The sequence below is a fragment of the Anopheles bellator genome, chromosome 1 (assembly GCF_943735745.2).
Source record: "Anopheles bellator chromosome 1, idAnoBellAS_SP24_06.2, whole genome shotgun sequence".
Taxonomy (NCBI): Eukaryota; Metazoa; Arthropoda; class Insecta; order Diptera; family Culicidae; genus Anopheles; species Anopheles bellator.
In genome coordinates, this window is record NC_071285.1 from 18,569,965 (window position 1) to 18,590,791 (window position 20,827).

The 20,827-nt window shown below is 49.2% G+C and overlaps 4 protein-coding genes across 5 annotated transcripts in view; 1 reads left to right on the forward strand and 3 right to left on the reverse strand.

The window, feature by feature from the left end:
• Positions 1–7,003, reverse strand: part of LOC131205555 (neuromodulin) — a 43,702-nt gene extending 36,699 nt beyond the window's left edge. Inside the window, exon 1 of the mRNA XM_058197708.1 lies at positions 6,901–7,003. Within this exon, the coding sequence (XP_058053691.1) occupies positions 6,901–7,003 (103 nt within the window). The remainder of the gene's footprint in view (positions 1–6,900) is intronic.
• A 1,426-nt stretch (positions 7,004–8,429) lies between these two features.
• On the reverse strand, positions 8,430–10,396 carry LOC131216290 (Golgi pH regulator). 2 transcript variants are annotated; one of them, XM_058210741.1, is made up of 5 exons: positions 10,200–10,396; positions 9,855–10,125; positions 9,379–9,780; positions 9,130–9,311; positions 8,430–9,067 (listed from the first exon to the last, which is right to left on the reverse strand). In XM_058210741.1, the coding sequence occupies exons 1-5, from the start codon at positions 10,245–10,247 to the stop codon at positions 8,612–8,614; spliced, it is 1,359 nt and encodes a 452-aa protein (XP_058066724.1). In that variant the 5' UTR covers positions 10,248–10,396; the 3' UTR covers positions 8,430–8,611. The 2 variants fall into 2 exon arrangements, with proteins under 2 accessions (XP_058066724.1, XP_058066725.1); XM_058210742.1 differs by having other exon boundaries at positions 9,130–9,300; positions 9,365–9,780.
• Positions 10,397–10,689: 293 nt separating this feature from the next.
• LOC131216052 (homeobox protein vnd-like) lies at positions 10,690–16,197 on the reverse strand. The gene is made up of 3 exons (XM_058210451.1): positions 15,978–16,197; positions 11,650–12,194; positions 10,690–11,555 (listed from the first exon to the last, which is right to left on the reverse strand). Exons 1-3 carry the CDS (start codon positions 16,142–16,144, stop codon positions 10,741–10,743), a joined length of 1,527 nt encoding a protein of 508 aa, XP_058066434.1. The 5' UTR covers positions 16,145–16,197; the 3' UTR covers positions 10,690–10,740.
• A 2,932-nt stretch (positions 16,198–19,129) lies between these two features.
• Positions 19,130–20,328, forward strand: LOC131210293 (large ribosomal subunit protein uL15). Its single transcript, XM_058203558.1, has 4 exons — positions 19,130–19,223; positions 19,412–19,478; positions 19,557–19,804; positions 20,059–20,328. Exons 1-4 carry the CDS (start codon positions 19,218–19,220, stop codon positions 20,185–20,187), a joined length of 450 nt encoding a protein of 149 aa, XP_058059541.1. The 5' UTR covers positions 19,130–19,217; the 3' UTR covers positions 20,188–20,328.
• Positions 20,329–20,827: the final 499 nt, after the last annotated feature.

Genomic DNA, 20,827 nt, shown 5'->3' on the forward strand with positions numbered 1-20,827 from the left:
GGGATTTTGAGTTTGCCCACGTCAGACCCTTTCCGTTTTTCCCGCTCGGAGCCGTAACACGTCATAAAGTGTACAAACACACCAATTCCAGCGATGGGATGGCTCTCACCTTAGTACGCGCGGTGGTATGCTAAAAAGGGTCTGGTGAGCGAGGTATCTCCGGTCCGGGCCACCGTGGGAAGGGACCTAGGAAAACAATATTCATTCCATTACGGTGGTGAGCCCCAGATGGAAGTTACGGAACTTGGTTGAGGTTACGCAACAACGTCTTTTCGAAACACATCGTGCCACAGTTCGGACGATTCGGACCCGCAGCAGTAAGGGTATATGTTGAGGTAAATCGGGCCAGTGAACCAGGAAGGCGATAACTGATGTTACGAAGCGAAGTATTTTTCGTCTTTTATATTTTAAAATGAGCTGTAAAGTAGGTTGATCATTTTCCAATCAATTTTAAGTACATGAATAGTTTTCTTTGCAGCTCAGTCGCAGTATAGTGAAGTGCAGCGTATTTAATCGATCCACACAAATCATTAAAAAGTTTAATATCGAAATATTGCCAGCCTTTATCGACGTTTTATGAAGTCGCTGCTGGCGTCCAATGGACGAAGCGCATCGCAATCGAATCGGAATGGATTGAAAGCAATTTAATTTTGAATTTAATATCCTTCGCATCGCCGCAGCCGATCGTAAGCCATCCGTATCGGTGTGCTCGAGCTTCCCTCGGGTGTCCCAACGGGAATGGGTTTTATGAAGCAAAAAAAAAAACTAAAACGCCAACAACAATCTATGGTCAGTTGTGGTCCACTATCGCTGGTCCGTTTGTGTTACATTTTCCGGTATTAGATCCACCGTACCTACACATCCGCTCGCCACTGATTGATACATCCGCACTATCTGGCACACGCGGCAGAGAGAGAGAGAGACAAAGGACACGAAAGCGAGACTAAGGCTTCGATCGATCCAGAACGGCCTAATCAACCGTTGATCGGTTGCGTCACGGGACAGTGACCATCTCGCCATCAATGGGGCATCGGTACATCGTCAATCACTTCTACGACTTCCAGCCGTACTTTTGTAAGCATGTCCACCCTGCCATTACGCCACTCTCGGCAGTGGCTTTTTTCTCAACGCCCCCCAAACGTTGCAGGTGAAACCTAAAACCTAAACCGCCTCATTGTTGTAGCCGTTTCACGTCCACCAGAGAATCCGTAAGTGGCACTATCGAAAACCTAACCTCAATCTGATCGGCCACTAAGCGACAGTGAATCGATTCGAATATCGCGCTACCGTGCTGGTGGCCTGCTTCGGTCCCCGTCCCCGCAATTCCGTTCACTTCCGAAGGACCCGGCTTAAGGTGCTCGAGGACCGAAGGACTGTTTGCGGTGCGCTTGGCAACCGCACCAGGTTCTCGGAGGGCGGAGATGGAACGAAACAGCAAACCCCTTTCGGTTTACCTGCCTGCCTGTCGGAGAGGCGCTTCAACTCGGTCTCGTCAGGCTCGAGTGGAGGAAATCCGGACGTGTAAGCCGCCGCAGAGCGCAATTATAGACTACCATTATACATCAGCGGGAGAAGCCCTCACGGGGATGAAAAATGGTGACAACCGGGGAGACACATTTCTCTCCATTACTCACTACCAATTCTTTTAAATTCCCGTCTTTTCACTCTCGACCGAGGGACTTGCGGTTGAACCTAACCCAACGGTCTCACTGAGCCATTCACAGAATCGAATCACAATATCCGGCCGTAGGCGCTGATGGGAACCCGTTTCCTCCGGAGCCGGTGCGCTCGGGTTGATTTATCGATTTCAATAAAACGGATAACCGCATGTGATCATTTACAACGGTCTGGTTCGATGACCACCCCACAGTGTACCAACGTAAACATCGAAACTTTAGCCGTCCTGGCGACTGATTGGCGAAAGGTACGACGGACGTGAGACATAATTGGAAGACCTAGGTCCGGTGAACCGGTATGTTATGGCGGCATACTTTCCGTTCCGGCTCGGCCAAAGTCTTAGGCTAATTGGGGCGCGCCTTGTCAGAAGCCCCAGCTTGCTAGCACCTTACGCTTGCATGTCAGTTCTTTGACCCACGCCGAAGTGGCATGTGTTGCATGAGCGCAAAAAAAAGGTGGAATAACGTTGTTTTTTTGCCAATTCGAATGACGTGGCACGTGGCCAACAGCTGAGCCGGTGAGCCCGGGGGTTCGGATGGTCCGCGCTGAGTGATTGCCATTCGCTCTTTCGCTCGTGGTATGAAAGTTTGATGAAGGAACTGTTGAACGTGCGCGGCTCGGGCGGATTGGGGCGCTTCTGATGTAATTAGACTGGTATCTGTTTCCAAGTGCTTATCATTATCAGCACGGGTTGTTGAGGGCTTGGGAGAAAAACCTTGTTGAACTTTTCCTATAAGACCTGAGTTCTTGTTTTGTGTTAGAGGAGTGTGTGACTTGTGCACGTCAATTCGACGTGAGGTCGCAAAGACCTACCGGCTTAGGGACAGCAACACGCACGGTAAAGATAGGCTGAACTTTGGCTTCCACGCAAAATTAATGATAAGTACGCCTTTCGGTTGAACACATTTCTTAACGAAGCTTTTATAAATATGTATGAGCAAACTTTTATCTACATTAGGGTGAAATGTTCGGAGGGATCCTGTTTTTTCCTAATACCTGCATTGCACGCAGCATCTGTTCGCATTTCGTTTGAATTCCGATAAGCTAGAGCCATTCCAAGCTCAACAGCTCTCTAGGCGATCGGGTGTAACCGGCACAAAAAGGTGCCGAACAACATGCTGATAAATAATTTCACCAAAACTAATCTCCGGCGGGCGAAACGTTTCTTCCTTCCAGTTCGGGCTGTATCCATGGTCCCACTAGCCACCGAGCATCGTTATGCAACCGAGCACAGGGAGCTATTCAATAGGGGCACCCGATAGGGAAATATATAATTTAATTGCAATTCTAATTATTTCATTCTTTCCCCTACCGGTCTCACTTAGTAACATTGGTAAGAAAGCCCTCCCTTCGTTGGGCATCTGCCGCCTGCGCCAGAATCCAATTCCGGAGCGGCACCGCACCACGGGAGCACAAAACGGTTCCTATCGGTTCCTGCGGTTCCACCAGTAGACCGTTCGGGTGGGGGGGAAGCCAGCGAGGACTACAATAGTCACGACAAACCGCCGTTCGGGAGGATGGAATTGAAATTTGCATCGACACCGTTTTGCGAAACAATTCGTAAGCTCGTCACGTTCCCGGTGGCTGTCATTTACAATTTCGCAAAGCCCGGCCCTTCCGGTCTATTGCCTGCCGGGAGGGTGTGAATGTCGGCTTAAGCGGGCCCGCCCACCAACCCACCGTTTGCCAGCCGATTGATTTCGAGGCCGTGGATGCCGGCACTCGGCGGAGGTCGCGGCGGGTGGCAGGTGGCGGTCGACATGTTGCCACAGAGGTTACCACCATAACCGATAAATCACGGCACTGACGGCACTGCACACGATGAAGATATCGCAGCCTTCGAGTGGGAGAGGAAAGCGTTTTCGGAGAAGTGGTTTCCGTGGTTCGGCTCGTCCCGTTTGGGGCGCGCGTTCTTGTTAGAAGCGGTTTCGGTTTTTGAAGATTTGTTTCCACCAGCGCTGTTTCCGCCATCATTTGCATAATGAAAGTCAGTGCACAAATATGCGAATAATCAGCCACGTGCAAGCCACCAGCCAGGACTCTCGGTTTTGTGCCTGAGAATTATAATCAAGTTCTACTAGCGCAACGCAACTGGTGCGCTGGTTGCGTGTGCCGTCGGATTCTATTCGCACCTTCCACCAGCGTTTGCTTGCTGATTAACATCCTTGGTGGTGATTTGTAAACGAATGTGAGTTCATCTCCCAGCTGGGCGCGGTAATTCGATTCGAGCGCGCACACAGCCTCCCGTTGTGTGGGCGAAGGATTTTCTCAATCGCGAAATGAATTATTAATTCGTGTGGCGTGTGGCGAAAAATGTATTACGAACCCCGGGGTTGGGCCGGGCAGTCGTCGTAATTCACCCGAATCGTTGGCACCACATTCACTTTCGGGGTGGCATACCAAATCTATTTACTAGCACACCCCGGGAACGGGAACAGCGGAACGGCAGACAACGCCCGTCCTGTGCCAGCCAGGGGATAGGCTTTATGATTGTTATTTCTACATTCATTCATTCTGGTGCCCTTCACCGAAAGGGTCCGATAATTTTATTCATAAGCTTCGGTCTCGTGCCGGGGAGCCCTAACTAGGCCCAGATTCGTCCTAGGCCTTACGCGGCCAGGTCGTTGCCATTTTAATGGGCAATAAATTTGAGAATTTGAATTCGCTTAGAAATGACACCACGGTAATGAATCGACCTATTGGGTCGTTGAAATTGAGGACTTTTCGCTATTATTCGAAGGGCACTGAAAACGTTTGATCGACTCAACATCGTAAGTTTAAAAAAAGAACAGAAAACAGCAAAAAAAATTGCAGTAACTTCATCTTCACCAGCGCCGGTTCACTGATTTTCTGAGTCACCAGCTCGCCACGAGTGCGTCCGTGACCTTTTCAACCGTGCGCTCGATCAATAAACGGCACCATTCTGAAACCCACCGTCCCAGGCCCAGGCCAGGCTGCACCGTGGGCTGAGTGATGCTTCAGAATCATGTAAATGCCGCGGAATCGCTTAGTGCGGGCCGTTCGTGAAGTGTTGGGGACACGCGAGCTTCAAAGTGTCTCCATTAGCTGGAAGGCTGTTCCTTAGAAGAACCCCTGGCGGGCGATCGAATCTCGACTGGAAACGACGAGGAAAATTCTCACAGGCCACCCCTACGGTGGCCAATCGGAGCAGCGTAAGAAACGAAATCGAATCACCTTGCTTACGCAATCACAGCGCGCGAGTCTTCGGTTCCGGAAACGGGGTCGAGTAAGTAGCTAACTAACGGAATCAAACCCCCAGCCCGTGGGGCCACCAGTTCGTTTCGGTGGCCTCGCTCCAGGTGTGCGCGCCCAGCAGGAAGTGCATCAAAAATTGAAGCCCGAAATCAATAAAGCCAACGTTCGGGCCTCCCGAAACGGTAACGGCAGGCGGCCCCCGAGATGAGATGCCGGTGAGGCCATCGGAAGTGTGAGCAGCGATCGATCGATTTTGTGATGGCTCCGCGGGCAGCCCTCCCGGTGCCCGATTTAATTTCCTCACCCCGGGCGCCCACTTTACCGAGAGTCAGCCAAAGGTTTCCGTTTCCGGCCGCCTTCCGGAGTCCTACCTACACGACACGTCACGATACGTACATTATTCATCGGAGCGCGTCCGCGGCCCGTTCTCCGAGCGATGAAACGCTTTTTGAAACGATAACCAGCCCGATGACGACAACAAGATCCCCTCACCGCCGGATACGATTTACGGTTCAAACCCGACTTGGGTGGGGAGGGGGACGTCCTCAGAAAGTTCCGCTTATCGCGATGGCTCCATTTTGGGTTATAATTATTTTAATTATAAATAATTTATCTACCAACCATCATAACTGTGGCCGGGCCGCGGCTGTCAGCTTCTGAAGCGGAGGCCTGGCCGGGTTGAACTTTGTCTCTTTTGAAACATTTGCAAAAAAAGGTGGCGAAATGGGCACAGGAAGTAGAAAGGGAAGAAGTTACCTGTTTAAACGCCTGCCGCCGTCCTTGGGCTGTGCTGCCGTTGCCGAAGGACAAGTGAGTGGAGGGGGCTTTCCGTGTCACTCCTCGAAGACGTCCGAGGGGTACGAGAGCACGCACGCTACGGAACCGCACGGATAATGGTGAGCGCGAGTGGCGTAACTAATAACCGCTTTCGAGCACCCGGGGCACCAAACAGAAATCCACACCACACGGCACACGGAGATGATGGTGCGAACTGGGGACGATTACTTCCGCGCTGCTTCCGCGAAAATGGCACGCTTACGCAATGAGTAACCCGAGGGCCGCGCGGCCGGGTGAAGAAGGACCGAAGACACCGGAAACGGAGAACCCGTCACCGTCGAGGCAGGTAGGGTGGACAGCGCGAAAGGCGCACCGTTCGGTTGAGCTTGGCTTCGAAGGCGTTAGAACGCGCGCGCGAGGAGACCGTCACGGGCCACGGGGCAACTTTTCGCGTGTGCACAGCTGCGAGTATCGCTTCAGAGTGAGCAGCCTTGAAAGCTCGCGCGGTGCCAGCAGGCAACAGCCAGCCGTCCTTGCGTCCGAAGGATGTGAGGTAACGGTAGGATGTGGCAGCACGGGATGGACGCCGAACACCGAAAAGCACCACCGGCCACCAACAACACACGGGCGGTTCGGTCGCCGAGGCCGCTCGAGCGCGATCGACAGCCCGGTTCGGGCTCGGTCAAACGGGGCCAGTCGGTTTTGCCGAACGCGCTCCCGTCAGCTGCTACTCGAAACGAAACGCTTCGCAATGTAACAGCTTTCGAGCAGCGGAGCTTTCGAGCGGTGCGAAAGCTTTCGGGAAAGCTTCCGTCTTTCCGCGGTTGCTATTTAAAAAAAGGGGAACGGCTGGGTACTCCACATTCAATGCTTATTACTTGGCGGACCACTTGGAATACGATATTTGGGAAATGACGATTTACTGGGATTTTTTCCGGAAAGTAAGAGTTTTTCCTGCTTGAATTAATTGCATATGTGTAAGTAGCATATGAGTAATATCGCTATCGCTTTAGACAGATTTTAGAATTTATGCCTTTTTGTTCCTTTGGTGGCTCTTCTATACAGTCTCATCACATCCTGGCCCAAAATTCCCTCTTCCAGAGGCATTCAATTATGGGGAGCAATCAAAAGTACCAGGCGTATACATCGGGTACCAGGCGCCTCCATGTAGCAAGGTTGCAGCTGTTAAACTGAACTGTGAACTTTGAATAACCTTTGTTTATGGCTTACCTTCCTCAATATCACCTTCCAGTAGGTCACCGAGGGCGGCGGCCGAGTCAGTTGTTTTCTGGCCTATGCAGTTCGGTATCTCCTGGCTAGTGTTGCAACCCATTATGGTTCACTGCACACACCAAACTAATTGACTACTACTAACAACCTGACTGTGAGCATCGTCACCGTCAACTTCACAATAACCAGCACCACTACGTCGCCATCCTGAGGGTTGTTAAGTGGTCCAATATTGAACTTGCCCTTTCGGTGTCAACCTTTAATTATCTTCACAGCACGGCTGATTTACTTTTGTTCCGCTCCCGGAGCACACGGACATCCGGCGGATGCACCCGCTGACCGGTGTCGTTATTTCACGTCCCGATCGGCTTCCGGCCATCGGGTGCAACTTGCAACCTGTTGTCGAACCAGCGTTACCGTCGGGGCCCAACGATTCGACCAAACAACGATAGATTGATTTTTGCTCCTTTCCCCAGCCCGGTCCCCAGTTTATGTGTGTGAAATTGCCCACGATTGGACACACTGGTTTTAAAGCGGAATGCAACGCAGAGAAGAGCTGACTGAAGGGTGCACGGAAGGTTATTTACTACTCTCCGCCTTCTTTCGATCGGCTTCGATGTCGCACAGCACCTTTCCAGTTCCGTAACGGGCCATCTTTTAACGGTGAGCTTTGTAAATTTTCTGTTTGCCTCTTTGAATCACAAACCAAATGACGGGTCCCGAATGGAGTTAATTCACTTTCATCAAACGCCGAACGGCAACTGAACGGTCTATCGATTAATGTTTCAAACACCCGGCGGACACAGGCATGGCACTCGCGATCGGAGCACGTCTATTGACATACGCGGAACACGCGGCACAAGCAGCGGTGGTGCTAACGAAAGCGGTTAACCTTCTATGACGAACTCGCATCACCCGTAGTCATATGTTAGTTCCCGTGCTTCAAGGTGTGGCGTGTGAGTCGCTCGACTGCCTCACCACGGCGTGGATGCCACGAGCTGCGGCCTCGCCTCGAAACTCGTGGCTTCGTCCTTCCGACCCGACCAGAAGCCGATTGTCCGCTAGGGGCGAAAAGTTGTTTATTCATAAAATGGACCATCGGCATGACAACGAACGCTGCCGCTGGCCCGCCGTACAAGAAAACCAAACCAAACCAGCCAGCCATTCGCCCCGAAGGCTGAAACGGCAAAAATGAGATTTGTGGGCCCTTTCCGCCGGGTACCTAGAGGGGCCAGCAGTGCAACGATGACGTTCCATTTGTTCCAGTTGCCGCCCGCCTACGGTGCTGACTCATTAACTATTGATGGTTTGAATCGCATTGAAGTGGCCGTAAAAGGGGAAATAAATCGTGATAATTTCTCGCCTGTGATCCGCTTCGGCGGGAACCCCATTCTTATGGTGTGGTCCAAAAAAAAACAAGTATTAACTAAATGGATTTAGTATTTCCCGCGTGTATAATTTATGTCTTGTGACAGCACCTTCGAGGGCGGAGGTTCGAGTTTGATATCAGAACTTTATTTTATTGTCGTTCTTTTCGTTTTCGCCTTGTTCGCGGTTAAATTATTTACAACAAGAATCTTTGACAGCCTTTTGTCATGGCCGCCGGTATGCGGTTCGGAAACGTCGGAATGGATTTAAAAATAAAGCACAATCACACTTGTAGAGCAGTACGAGCAAGGATACACAGCGGGTTAGGATCATACTTTTCACGTTACATACTGCTGTCGACGTTTGGTGGTTTGTGCAGTAGATAAAGCACCACGATCGTGGCCAGTGCGCTCACCAGAAAGATCACATCGAACCACCGATGGTAGAAGTTAAAGTGCAGCCCACCGAGCACCTCCGTTATGATCACCCGGTACTCGGCAGGCATATTCATTCGCATCAGCAGCACCGACGAGCAAAAGTACATGCCCATGATCTGGGCCAGCACCAGCACGATGATGTTTGATGATTTGCTGGAGGAAATTTTGTAGAAAAATTTCGTCAACGTCAACAATAGGCCCCGGATCGAGGTGACCACGATGCAGCCGACCAGTAGAAATGACACGTGCTGGCTCCAGAAGGCGATGTCCATGTCGAACCCGCACCAATGCACCGCGATTTCGATGCCTCGCGTAACGGGGTCCTTTTTACCTACGCGATCGAATATTATGTTGATCGTGCACTGTGGAAACAGGAAGTAATGAAATGGGAACAGCGACACTGACGGTTGAAAGCATCACTTACGATGAAAATTTTCCACAAACAGTACAAACTAAAGAAGTGCCCCAGCACGTTGAAGTACTTTCCCTGCAGCGTTCCGGCCCATCGTTCCCGTTCCTGCATGTTTTTCATGGAATGTACCTCGAGGAACAGCTGGCGGGACAGTTCCTCTAGGGCGGAAATTTCCAATCGCAACTGTCCAATATCTATGCGCAGGATTCGAGGATAGAGATAAGTTCGTCATCAACGACGACATTACTTTTGATACATTACTTTCTGCACCGGCCGGTCTCTGCGTTACACTGCTGATCATGCCCCAGATGCTTTGCTTCTGGTTCGGCTTGTTTCTCCTACGATCGAGTGCGATCCGCTTCTTCTTCACCAGTATCATGTCCATCGTTTGCAGCAGCCTACGCTCCAGATTGACCACATCGGTCTGCGAGACGGGCCGTATGAAGTAGGACATACTCGTGTACGGATAGTTGACCGAACCGAACCCAGATAGTATCGCCATCACCGTCACGCCGACGACGCCGATACGCGAGACCGCTTGCTCGATCGTAAAAATGCCCCGGCTAACGCTGAGCAGCGGAAACGGATCGCCTATGCGCCAGAACCCGTACAGATAGCACAGCCAGATGAGTGTGGTCAGCGGTTGTACCCACTTTGCGGGCACTTTGATGGGAAGGGGAGAGAAAAGGTGCGAAAAATTAGATCTCCTGAGATACATTTTTAAAGCCATCAGTTACCGATCCGCACGTTGCTGATGCAGGAGTAGGCTATGAGATACGGTATCACCGCGATGACCATAATCAGCAGCAGCGTTAAGCCGAGGCGCCAGTGAAAGTAGCGCGAAGTTGAGTCTAGGAAGCCGATTATTTCAAAAATAATCAGCTCAAACATCGTCAGCGAGAGGGCCAGGGTCGAGGAGAAGATGAGCTGCACAACCAGTTGCCGTATTTCGTAGTTCCGGAACAGTTGCTTCACGAAAAACAGCCATCCTCCGATGAAGAAAATTAACTGAAATCAATCGAAACCAGCGAAACAATTAATAAGGACCCTTAGGTGCTGGAATGTCGAGCCGTAAGCCGCACCTGCGAAACCAGAACGATCAACGTATCACCCAAGAAAGGCAGTTCCATTTCTGGATTACTTGGCGGGTTTGAGATTTTTCGATAAACTGGGGTAGCAGAATTTACTTCTCAAAAACGGATCCTGGTATACATTTTTGTTTCTTTGCCCAGCCAATGCGCCGACCAGAAGAGCAACGGACTTGGTTTACGGTGGCAATTTATTTATTTTCGGCGTTTTGTTCTTTGCTGCGCTGTCTGTCATTCGGGAAGCTGTCATTTTCCGTGGTGAATAACTATTCACAACTGTCAGATCGGTATTTCCCGCCAGTGGCGCTGCAGAGCCTGCAATTCAAATATTGAAATACGATGACTAAATGTACTGTTCTATTAATTGCAATAAAAATGCATCCTATCTTCAAATTTGATAATAATCTTCTATTCCTTTAAAAATTATTTTTTGTTACTTAATTTATTTTTAACACTTTGTTTTAAATTAGGCCAACGTGTGGAAACTTGGCCTGGTTATTGCACATAAAATAGTACTCCCTTTATCGCAGGGATTTCACCACATACGCGGTGAAGCGCCATGTCCGGAATGGATCCCCGGGACCGGTGCGTGTATACCTCCAACGGGAACACCACCAAAGGACGAATGGTGGACACTCGTTAGAAAGTGAGCCGAAGCAGGATGCTGATGAGAATGTTGTTGCTGCTGCTGATGATGATGATGATGCTGGTGTTGCTGATGTTGTAGGGCATCCGAGCAAGGTTTTCCGTCTCTCACTAGCACCGGAACGTTAACCTTTTTCGGAGGATTGCTACCGACGACCGGACCGTACCCGGTAGCGGTCTTCTCCGTTTGCGCCCGTTTCGTTTTGTAGCGATGGTTTTGGAACCATATCTTCACCTGCGTCGGCGTCAGATTGATCACACTGGCCAGATGTTCGCGCTCCGGTGCCGATAGGTAACGGGCCTGCTTAAAACGTCGCTCAAGCTCGAAAGTTTGCGTTTTGGAGAACAGAATGCGTCGCTTCCGTTTCTTGTGTCCCGTAGTGCCCGATTGGCTGGAACATTGGCCCCCACGTGTCCCACTGGAACGGCCAACGGGGTGTGTCGGAGACTCGAAGTCGTCCGGCGTGCCGTTGTCACAGGAGCGATTTGGGTTGTTGTTCGTATCCACGGAACACTCTGCATCGAGTGCCGAGGGGCCATCCTGGGACAAATGTTGCTCGGCAAGGGCAGCCAACCGGTCGGAAGCCTCGTTCACTACGCGCGGTATGTTGTTGTAGGAAGCCAACGAATAAAGTTCCGGTCCAGGTGACGTGGTATCCGGGCTGAGCTGATGGCTGCTGTTGGCGTCATGTACTACCGACGGTACTGTGGAAGTAATGGAAATCGATCGATGTGAGAGCCGCTAGTGGAATGCAGGTTAAAAGTTTTGTTATCTCCCGCACACGCTCGTTAAGCTCACCATAATCAAGGTTGACGTTGGCATGATGATAGGGATAGGTCGACCTGGACGGATCCACTGTCGGCGGAGTCCCCAGGCCGCTACCTGCACCCCCAAACAGATGATGGTGGTGTGCATACGGATAGTATGGCGGCGGGTCATATGGAATCGTGGAACTAACGGTGGCAGGATTGACGGCAGACTGGAGCGGCAAACAACTGGCAGCATGCGAAGAATCCCCAGCACCATACGGGAGATGGCTGGACTCCTCCGTAGAGCCGTTCCCGGGGAAAGGACCCCCGGACGAACCACCTTCCAGTCCTGGGCCGGATGGGGCTGGATGGTGATGATGTGGCTGGGTTTCTAGCTCGGAAATGGTGAAAGGGTGGAAAGCTTGGTGATGCTGTTGCAGGGAGCCGGACGAGGAAAGGTTCGAAATGATGGGCTGATCTTTGGCGCTGTCGCTGTGCTGCTGCTGTTGTTGCTGGTTGTTGAGCTCTAAGATGTTGCTGATGTGGAACCGTTGCGATCGCTGTGATGGCGCCATTCGCATGCTGTCGAGGAGCCTGTTGTGGGATTCGGAGTCGAAGAGAGATCACAGAAAGAGTCAGACCGATATGCACTTTTAAAGAATTTTTATGAATTTAATACTAGAACAGGTAATTGGGATTTTCCTTAAAACATCGCATTCAACAAAATGAAACTTTGTTTCATATTCAACACTGATACCAATGCCGATAAAACTTGAAATTTTTGTAAAAACCCATAAAGGTACACTGTATGCTATGTTGCAAAATCCCCTGCTGCTTATCACTGTTGCTAGGAAAAGTGTTGTACTATCTACGGTTTATCGCATCGGCGTGCGGTGCCTTATCCTTCCACGGCACGTTGCCCGAGTAATCCCCGTCTCGATAAGATCCTCACCGGGGAATGGAGGAGTTCAGCACGATCGGGTAAAGGGCTGCCCGCAGCAGATTGTGGTTGAGTGTGGCCGCCGGCATAAAGATCGGAGCCCACGACAAAAACGGTGCACACTTGGTCAGCAGCTTCTCCAGCTGCGGATTGCCGGTTTTGTCTTTCGGTAACATTTTGCCGGTGGTTTATAGTTAACTCTACGAAAGTAGTTACAACACAAACTATTGTTGGCCGCGACCCTCACGCTTTCAAGTTTGTAAGGATACTGATGGACTACATTGTAACACGGGTCCCTGTAGCCAATGGTTCCAAACTCAGCCGGCCGCCAGGATGTCCTGGAAAGTCGAGCAAGCAGGACAGAACGGAAGGATGTTTTTTCCTTCTTTCTGCTTATGCAAACGTTTGAAGGAAACCATGTTTTATTGTCGTTCCCAAAGAAGTGGCGGCGGGGGGGTGCTGGGTGGAAAAGTAGTCCCCCTTCGAAAAAGGGGCGTAGCCAAATGGGAGCCAGAAGGAGACGAACTGTAGCTCTAGGCAACCGTGTTCGTAATAAGCGTAAGCAGTGCAGCAGGCGCTGCGCTGGAAAACTTTTTAAGTAGGTACTTTCAACTGAAATTTGGGATTTGTTAAACCTGTTTAAATCATTTACTCTTTTGTTTAGATTTCAGGTGTAAGAAACAATTAAGCGGCGGTTAACGAACTCACAAGAAATGTTTTCCAAAGGATGGGATAAAACAAGGATAAATTCAGGGACGCAAAAGCCGCTTAACAGCCTCATCAGATTGTTGGCCAACCTGAACATCGAAGCTGATCGATAGTGGCATGTCGCAGGAAATGACGATCGAACACAATTCAATTTAAACTAGTCTTAGTCAAATGATATGAACATCCATTGATTGGCCATTACGTCGCAATCGGATGGGGAAAGCGATCACGCAAAACTCCACTTTGCCAGTCCGGCCTTAAGTGCACCCCATCATAGGTCGATTAAAGTCCCATGAAGCCCGACAGCATAACTAGCGAAGAAAGTTGCCGCGGTTTGATGAACATCAGCGCGCTCCAGCGATAAATCTTATCGTATGGGGAACTTGGGTTCCGGAAACCGATGTGTGGGTTTAGCACGGAATGGCCGCAGTAGTCTTCACAACATGTGTTCGGTTCACCGGCTACAGCAGCACCCTCGAAGCGACGAGAGACTCATATGCAAATCGCGTGCCTTCTGTCGACAACTCCCGTTCGTTGGCTGCATCCCAATGCCGTGTTGTAGGGTCGTTCGCTCAAGTCTCACAAAATTCCCCCAAGAACGTACACTTGACTTGTGGCGTGAGCCCTGGAGCCCTGGGACACTGATGAGCCATCGAACCGTAGGAAGCATATCCTTGCACCAACAACGAAGAACTCCATCAAAGAGCGCCATCGCATAAACAATCGCATAAATAGCTCCTAATTACGGATGAGCAGGGCAGGGCAGCGATCGTAAACCTGAGATCGAGACTTTCAGCGGCACAAATGCGCAATAGAGGGTGCCTCGCTTGCGTTGCAGTCTTTCTGCGTTGGGGAAATTAGTTTGTTAGAAAAGCCAGTCGCGCCCGTTCCCACGGCCATCACCGGCCCCGGACGCGTGTACGTTGGTAATGATTTTTTATGCTCAGTCACGGCAAGCGTTTCTTCATGAGCATATTTTTATTTTGCCGCTCCGTCTCCAGCCAAAACTCTACACACATAGACCCGCGTGTCGGTCGGTTTGATTTAATTCTAAAAAACGAGGCGCAACGACAGAAGTTAATTGGCTGGTGTGGCAGAAGATCAGCACTGCAACCAGACGCTGGCAAACGAAGTGCAACTGCACTTGCCCCGTGAGTGCAGCTCCTTCTGACCCGAGGTCCTTCTGACGACAGCGCAAGGGTTTCGCGATGTGGCCCTTCAACAGCTCGTTCACTTGTGGCTGTGGCATCGTAGCTAAGCATCGGCAGCCCACCGCCACCGGGACCACCGTGGGAACTTTGTAATTGGTTTTCCAAACAAACCCATTTCGCTACGCGTTTTACGAGACTGTTTGCCGTTTTTTGGTGGGACAAGTTGTCTAGTTTTGAAACGAGCCTGTGAAGGTACTGGTTGATTGCTGCTTTGAGATTTGGGAGGATTTTTATTCGTAGCTACAACGGGGCGTCCTTTATGTGGGCGAAGACAGAAGTTGTTTGGGTAATTTCCGCATATGTGAAACATATGCAATACCGTACAAGGCAATGTAATTGCAGTAAAGCGCCAAGATCAGTAGCTTAGCACAGTCAATTACTAGTTACCATTTTTATGGATTAGTGTCAGACCCTTAGGCTCAGATCCTTAATCAGTCTTCTTCATTTAGCAAGGAAATTGTTCAAAAACTTTACATCATAATGTTCCGTAAGTCACAAGGTCTCCCGCATTCCCCCTCCTGGTTACTTTTAGCTTCACATAGGCTTCCATTTGAGAAGCAGATAGTTTAAGTAGCGTTTACCCGGGCGTACACTTAACCAGTCATGGGGCGCACCATTCTTCGCAACGATAAAAAATGGAGCACGAAATGAATCCATTCGTCATGCTAAATGGGTCCTTCCGCTTTCGAGTCGATTGAGCCGGCAACCGGCAAAACAGGGCGAACGAAAAAAAGCTATTGCTTGATTGCCTTTTCCAGCGATACATTGTAACGCTGCCTAAGTAGCGTGGTGGTTCCCGTGTTTCGTCTGCCGTTTTGTGAAAACCACAATTATTGATATAAGCCTAATTTGATTTGTATCTTGACATGGAAGCCGTTCCGCCGAACGACGGACGCGAATAGGGATTCTCTGGCCCGACAGCCCCAAGGCTATGTCAAGCATGATTGGCGTTTGAAATTTGATAGAATGTCAGGACCCTCACTCAATTGAGGGTCGATTCCCTTAACAACGCGTTAATGCAGAGCAGATTTAAATTCAAAGCCTTTTCGGGACAAACTCTGCTGAACTGAAAAACTTGGGAACACTGTTAACTAAAGGATTTACCTCAACTCGCCTCCAGGTGACCTCACCCGCGCTGCAATTCCCCATTGCCGCTCAGTCCCGCTAATCGAAACAATTCGGAAGCAATTAGGCGGCGATTACCCAAAATCTCGCAAAGCGCCACTTGAGTGGGCCCCGAATCAATTACTCAAAATCAAAGTCAAGTGGCGCCTTAGGGTTAACAACTAATCCAATAAAACCGAAAAAGGCCTATCTTTTTTTTGGACCCCAATCCACCGGCTGATGGAGGCGCCCATTCTCCGCTATCACCCTTATTGACTTGTTTGTGGCCAGTTTAGATAACGCGGCCAGTAATCTCGACGACGGTCAATCGCTGGTTTATGGATGGCCTGCCACCGCCGCTTGCGTACCGAATAAATCCACGATGTTCCCAACTTCTGTCCGCCGGTGACTTACTCAGTCCGGTAGTCGTACTCCGGGGTGCAGTAATCCGGTGGAAAGATGTGGAAGCTACTATCGTACGGTTCGTCGGTTCCGGGCAACCCGTACGGATAGTACGCGCCGGCCACCGGCTGAACGGTGGCGGTCACGTTGCTTGCCCCAGGTTGTCCAATACTGCCCATTTCGTTTCTGCAGGTCCACGTTTAGTAAAAGTGTTAAATTGGCACTTCGTTGATCTCCTGGGCACAATGACACTTCCACTGAACCGACGAATATCGGAGCGATATCAGAACGCTCCGGTTGCCGGCCATCAACTGTGGACAGGGCGACTCCTACAGCCCGACCGGACGTCGATTGATTGGCCAACCTGTCGATTGGATTGGCCACGATAGTGATCGGGGTCCCCGTGGCGATAGGGACGAGCTTTATTGTTGCCCTCCTCTCCCATCCCACCTCTCCCCCGAGGACGCATGCCACCCACTCTCGCCCTCAGCTTATTTATACAATATTTTTCTTAATGTTTAATTTCACATTATCAAAGCCTGATAAGTGAAGTCGGGTTGTAGGGCCGACCTTCCGGGCGGCCGGTGGAGGCTACGGGGTGAGCGGTGTGCATGTGCACCGCTGCTATCTTCTTTATCAACTGCAAGCTGAGCTTTTCCCCGTGCGTCAGGTCGGAGTAGTAGTCAACGAGCCAACAAGTGTCTGGAGGAAAATACCGGGAATGCCGGTCGGCGGAGGCTTGCAATGTTGATCATATTGGCATGCGTGTCCAAGGTACATAATTCGGTTTTTGTTTAACCTTAAAAGACTACCATCGAACGTTTTTCCTACCCAAAAACCACGCGAAACAATTTTTGGAAGTTTAAGTTCTGGCAAAAAATCGGGAGAAATTACAGCCATTAAGCAAATACAGCCAAATTACAGCAAATAAGATTTAATGGTATTTAAAAATAATAATTAATATCTCTTCTTGCAAATTATGATCGTTTTACGGCTTAATACCTTATTCTGCAATTTTAAAATAAAGACATGCTCGAAATAATTCAATTCAACTCTAAGGCAATACTCATTAATATCTTTTGTTAAATGTTATTGGTGTGATTCTTGTATCCTTTAACGAATTATTTGTTAGAGTCCAAGTTCATTATGCCGATAAAAAAACTATCAAACCTAAAATTGTAATATCGTCTTATGAATTATAGCAAATTAAAGTTTATTTGTATTTTTATTTCAAGAAAAATCGTCTATATCTATCAAACATAATCGTTTTACTTTCATTTTTAGTTTTAAGGGAACAACTGATACATCTAGTTGGGAAGATGGAAACACTTTTTATGCTTACTTTACTTTACTTTACTTACTTTATGCTTACGGGGCAAAACTTACTTACCCCGGCGGTTGCCGGGCCGAGGTTATGTTTGTCACCTTGAAAACTGTTGCAAAACGTGGGCCCATCGTGCAAATACCTTTTTCGCCCGGCCATGTCCACGATAGGACCCCAACACCCGTGGGGTGGCGGTGGCCGCTTATCAATGCACCAGACACTGTCGGATGCAACAGTCAATGAAAAGAAAAAAAAACAACTTTACTGCACTTTTATGGGGTAGCGATATGTGCGGGGTTTGCCGGAAACTATCCGAGCCCTTTTGCCGCGTTGTCCGAGGCCGGCGATGACACGATTGCAAACTATCTACGGAACAGATAACGGAACGCTGATACCGATAAGGTGCACCGTGCAACACATTTCTGCATCCAAAAGTGCAAAGTGCAAGCAACGGTGCCTGGTTTTAGGAATCCGTCCTAAGGCAAAGGGGCAAGGGCTCTATCTGTTCTAGTTTTGGGTCACCTCACGGCAGTACTGAAACCGTTCTTCTACTGATTTGTTATCGTACCGTTCTAGGTAGCCAAAGTACTTGAAGCGGGAGCATCACTCACTGGGTAGTAAAATGCTAAGTGAAAATTCACAATTAATTATATTTGCCATCCGGAAGTGGTGCGAAGTGCGAAGCAATCGAGCGTAAATGACGGACGATGGGTGTGTTGTTTGCAAATGAAGCCACTTTATGGCCGACCACTGTACCAATCTGTCTCTTTTTAGGGTTTGCTCTCGAGTGCTTAAGTTGAGGAGACGGAACCACCGGAGCGAGACCAGTGCTCGACAGCATAGGTGTATGAATGGCCGAGGATCAGGCAAAGCAGGATGTGCCCTCTCGTTTCAAACCACACACATCAATAATGCTACGCTACCGGTCTGAGGATACGGCACTTGACACAGAGTGGTACGAGAGACCAGGAGTATGTAGTCTGAAATGTAGTAATTTGATTACCCGGTTGGAGTTGGAGTGCTCCAGTGGGTGAAGTTAATTTTAGTACAAACAAAGCGGGGGCCACACCCGACACACTTCTTTTGACCTCTCGAATGGAGCACACAGTAGCTTAAGCAAAGTACTACTTGCCTGCTACTGTGGACCCTCCATTGAGATGAAAGGGCCGTGAGGCTAAATAGTATACTCACTTGCTGGTGCTCTCATCGTTAGACGAGCAGTTCGTCTGGAGAGCAGCACTTGAGCCCCACATTTGTTTTTATATTCAAATCAGACACAAGTTTTTGCTTATTGGAACAAAATGCGATTTGCTTCGAATTCCTCAACAAATGAAACAAAATGAGTTTTTGTGTTAAATACACCAGCAATGGAACTTCTAATGTAAATGAATAACGCAAATGAATGTTATGTAATTTGTAAGACTGTGCTTTTTGCTTCCTGATTATTAAATTGATAACATTCTTCAAAATTTTGATGATATTCTGTTAACAGCTTTGCAACAGCCATTGAACTGTTTGAATTATAACTCACATACAGCAACGCCATCTAGGGGTTTTCAATGGAAGTAATAAAGAAATATGAATGCTCCATCGTACTTTAGCTGCATTACCCAGATATTTTAGTTTTATAGACAAAATTTTCAGCAATTTTCATTGCCGATTTTTTTATGTATGATCATAGTTTTAACAAATTCGCTGACGAATTGTATATTCGTTCGTTCGTTCGTTCGTTCGTAAAACTCACAACCAGTGGGTTCACCACCTTTCGCAAACTCACCACTGTGACGGTCTGCTGTCAATGTCACTTCCGGCGCGCCGTGCGCTGTCAAACTGGTTCGAGCTGTCCATCGTTCTTTTCCGGCAGACTTCGCTTGCTGTCGAACACATTTTGGGGGTAGCAGCGGAAAGTTTCTCAATTTTCGTACACAATGGTCGTAAGTGTCTCGCCAAAAACCTTCACCGATTCACCCCCGCTGGTTGCTGTGTAAAATCTAATGGGTTCCCGGCGCAGAAGCTAGAAATTACGTTCTCTAAACTTTTGTGTGCTTTTGATGAACAGCACTGTTCCAATGTTGCTTTGATGTGGAACGTAACGTTGATTTATTATTTCCTTATTTCGCAGAATCTGAGGAAAAGGAAGAAGACCAGGAAGCTGCGTGGTCATGTCAGCCACGGACACGGTCGTGTCGGTAAGTGCTAGGACATTTGAATGCAACCCCATCTTTCGAAAGACCTATGTTAATGTTATTGATTCTGGCCACTTTCAGGCAAGCACCGCAAGCATCCTGGTGGTCGTGGTAACGCTGGTGGTATGCACCACCATCGGATCAATTTCGACAAATACCATCCCGGTTACTTCGGTAAGGTCGGTATGCGGAACTTCCACCTGAACCGCAACCATAAGTTCTGCCCGACGATTAACCTCACCAAGCTGTGGTCGCTCGTCAGCGAGGAGAAGCGCGCCGAGTGCAAGAAGAACCCGGAAAAGGTTCCGGTGGTCGATTTGGTTAAGTTCGTAAGTGTCTCGCTCTCTCTTTAGACATCCGTCGGGCGCTGGTTACTCTTTTGCCTCTTCTAATGATGAAATTTGATGTACGGGCGGTCAGAACGCATTCAGTGTACAATTTTCGATGCATACAATCCTGTTGACGTACAATTCTGATCCGAGCGAGGAAAAAGGAGTGCCAGCCGCGCTTGGATGTGCTTTGTGGGCTTTTGCTGCAACGCTTGCTATGGCTCTAATCGTTTCCTTCGTTAACTCTGTTGCAGGGATACTACAAACTGCTCGGCACCGGTGTCCTGCCCAAGCAACCGATCATCGTGAAGGCAAAAATGTTCTCGCGGAAGGCCGAAGAGAAAGTTAAGCTGTCCGGAGGCGCTTGCGTCCTGCGTGCTTAGATGTATTTTTGTTTTGGGGGAGAAAATGACTGGCCCATGCCTTCCCGCGTTCCCATTGACATCGGATTGGTTTTCGGTGTTCCGTACATCAAGTGTGTGTATCGGGGAGAAGCATAATAAAGAAACGCAAAGCTAAAGCCAGTCCAAATAGAGTGTACATTGTAGCCATCGCTCGTATCGACACTTCGTTGAGAAAGAACTTCTTCGCTTGCTTGATGTGTTGGATCTCGCCGTTGGATTATATTTTCTCCGCGCTAATACTAGATGGAGCTATTTTTGTGTTCTCATGTTGCGCGCTTTCTATTTAAGAGTAGTATTCCACTTGTTTTGTAAGGAATCCAGTGATGCGCTCCTGTTACATTCCGCTGGCGACGAACCAGCCCGTAAAGTCCTCTTTGGCCGTCCAGATGGACAGAGAAGGCGTGGTACGCCCCGTGTGAGATGGAGGGATTGCGTCGACTGGGACGCGAGATCGGCCGGTATTCAAATGTGGTGGCCGAAGGCTGTCGGCCGCGAGCGGTGGAAAGGTTCCTTGAAGCAGGTAAAGACCGCTCGGCGGTTGTAGCCAGATTAAGTAAGTAAGTAAAGTAAGTTACATTCCGCCGAAGCAAATTTGGAATCTGGAAGAACTTTTTCTGTC

Coding starts and splice junctions, on each gene's coding strand:
- LOC131216052 (XM_058210451.1), bottom strand. CDS start 16,144: ATGGGCAGTATTGGACAACCTGGGGCAAGCAACGTGACCGCCACCGTT. Junction 12,195..15,977: donor GAGTACGACTACCGGACTGA/GTAAGTCACCGG, acceptor ATCCCACAACAG/GCTCCTCGACAGCATGCGAA. Junction 11,556..11,649: donor CAACGTCAACCTTGATTATG/GTGAGCTTAACG, acceptor TTACTTCCACAG/TACCGTCGGTAGTACATGAC.
- LOC131216290 (XM_058210742.1), bottom strand. CDS start 10,247: ATGGAACTGCCTTTCTTGGGTGATACGTTGATCGTTCTGGTTTCGCAG. Junction 10,126..10,199: donor TGATCGTTCTGGTTTCGCAG/GTGCGGCTTACG, acceptor GATTGATTTCAG/TTAATTTTCTTCATCGGAGG. Junction 9,781..9,854: donor CATCAGCAACGTGCGGATCG/GTAACTGATGGC, acceptor TTCCCATCAAAG/TGCCCGCAAAGTGGGTACAA.
- LOC131210293 (XM_058203558.1), top strand. Junction 19,479..19,556: donor CCACGGACACGGTCGTGTCG/GTAAGTGCTAGG, acceptor GGCCACTTTCAG/GCAAGCACCGCAAGCATCCT. Junction 19,805..20,058: donor TGGTCGATTTGGTTAAGTTC/GTAAGTGTCTCG, acceptor ACTCTGTTGCAG/GGATACTACAAACTGCTCGG.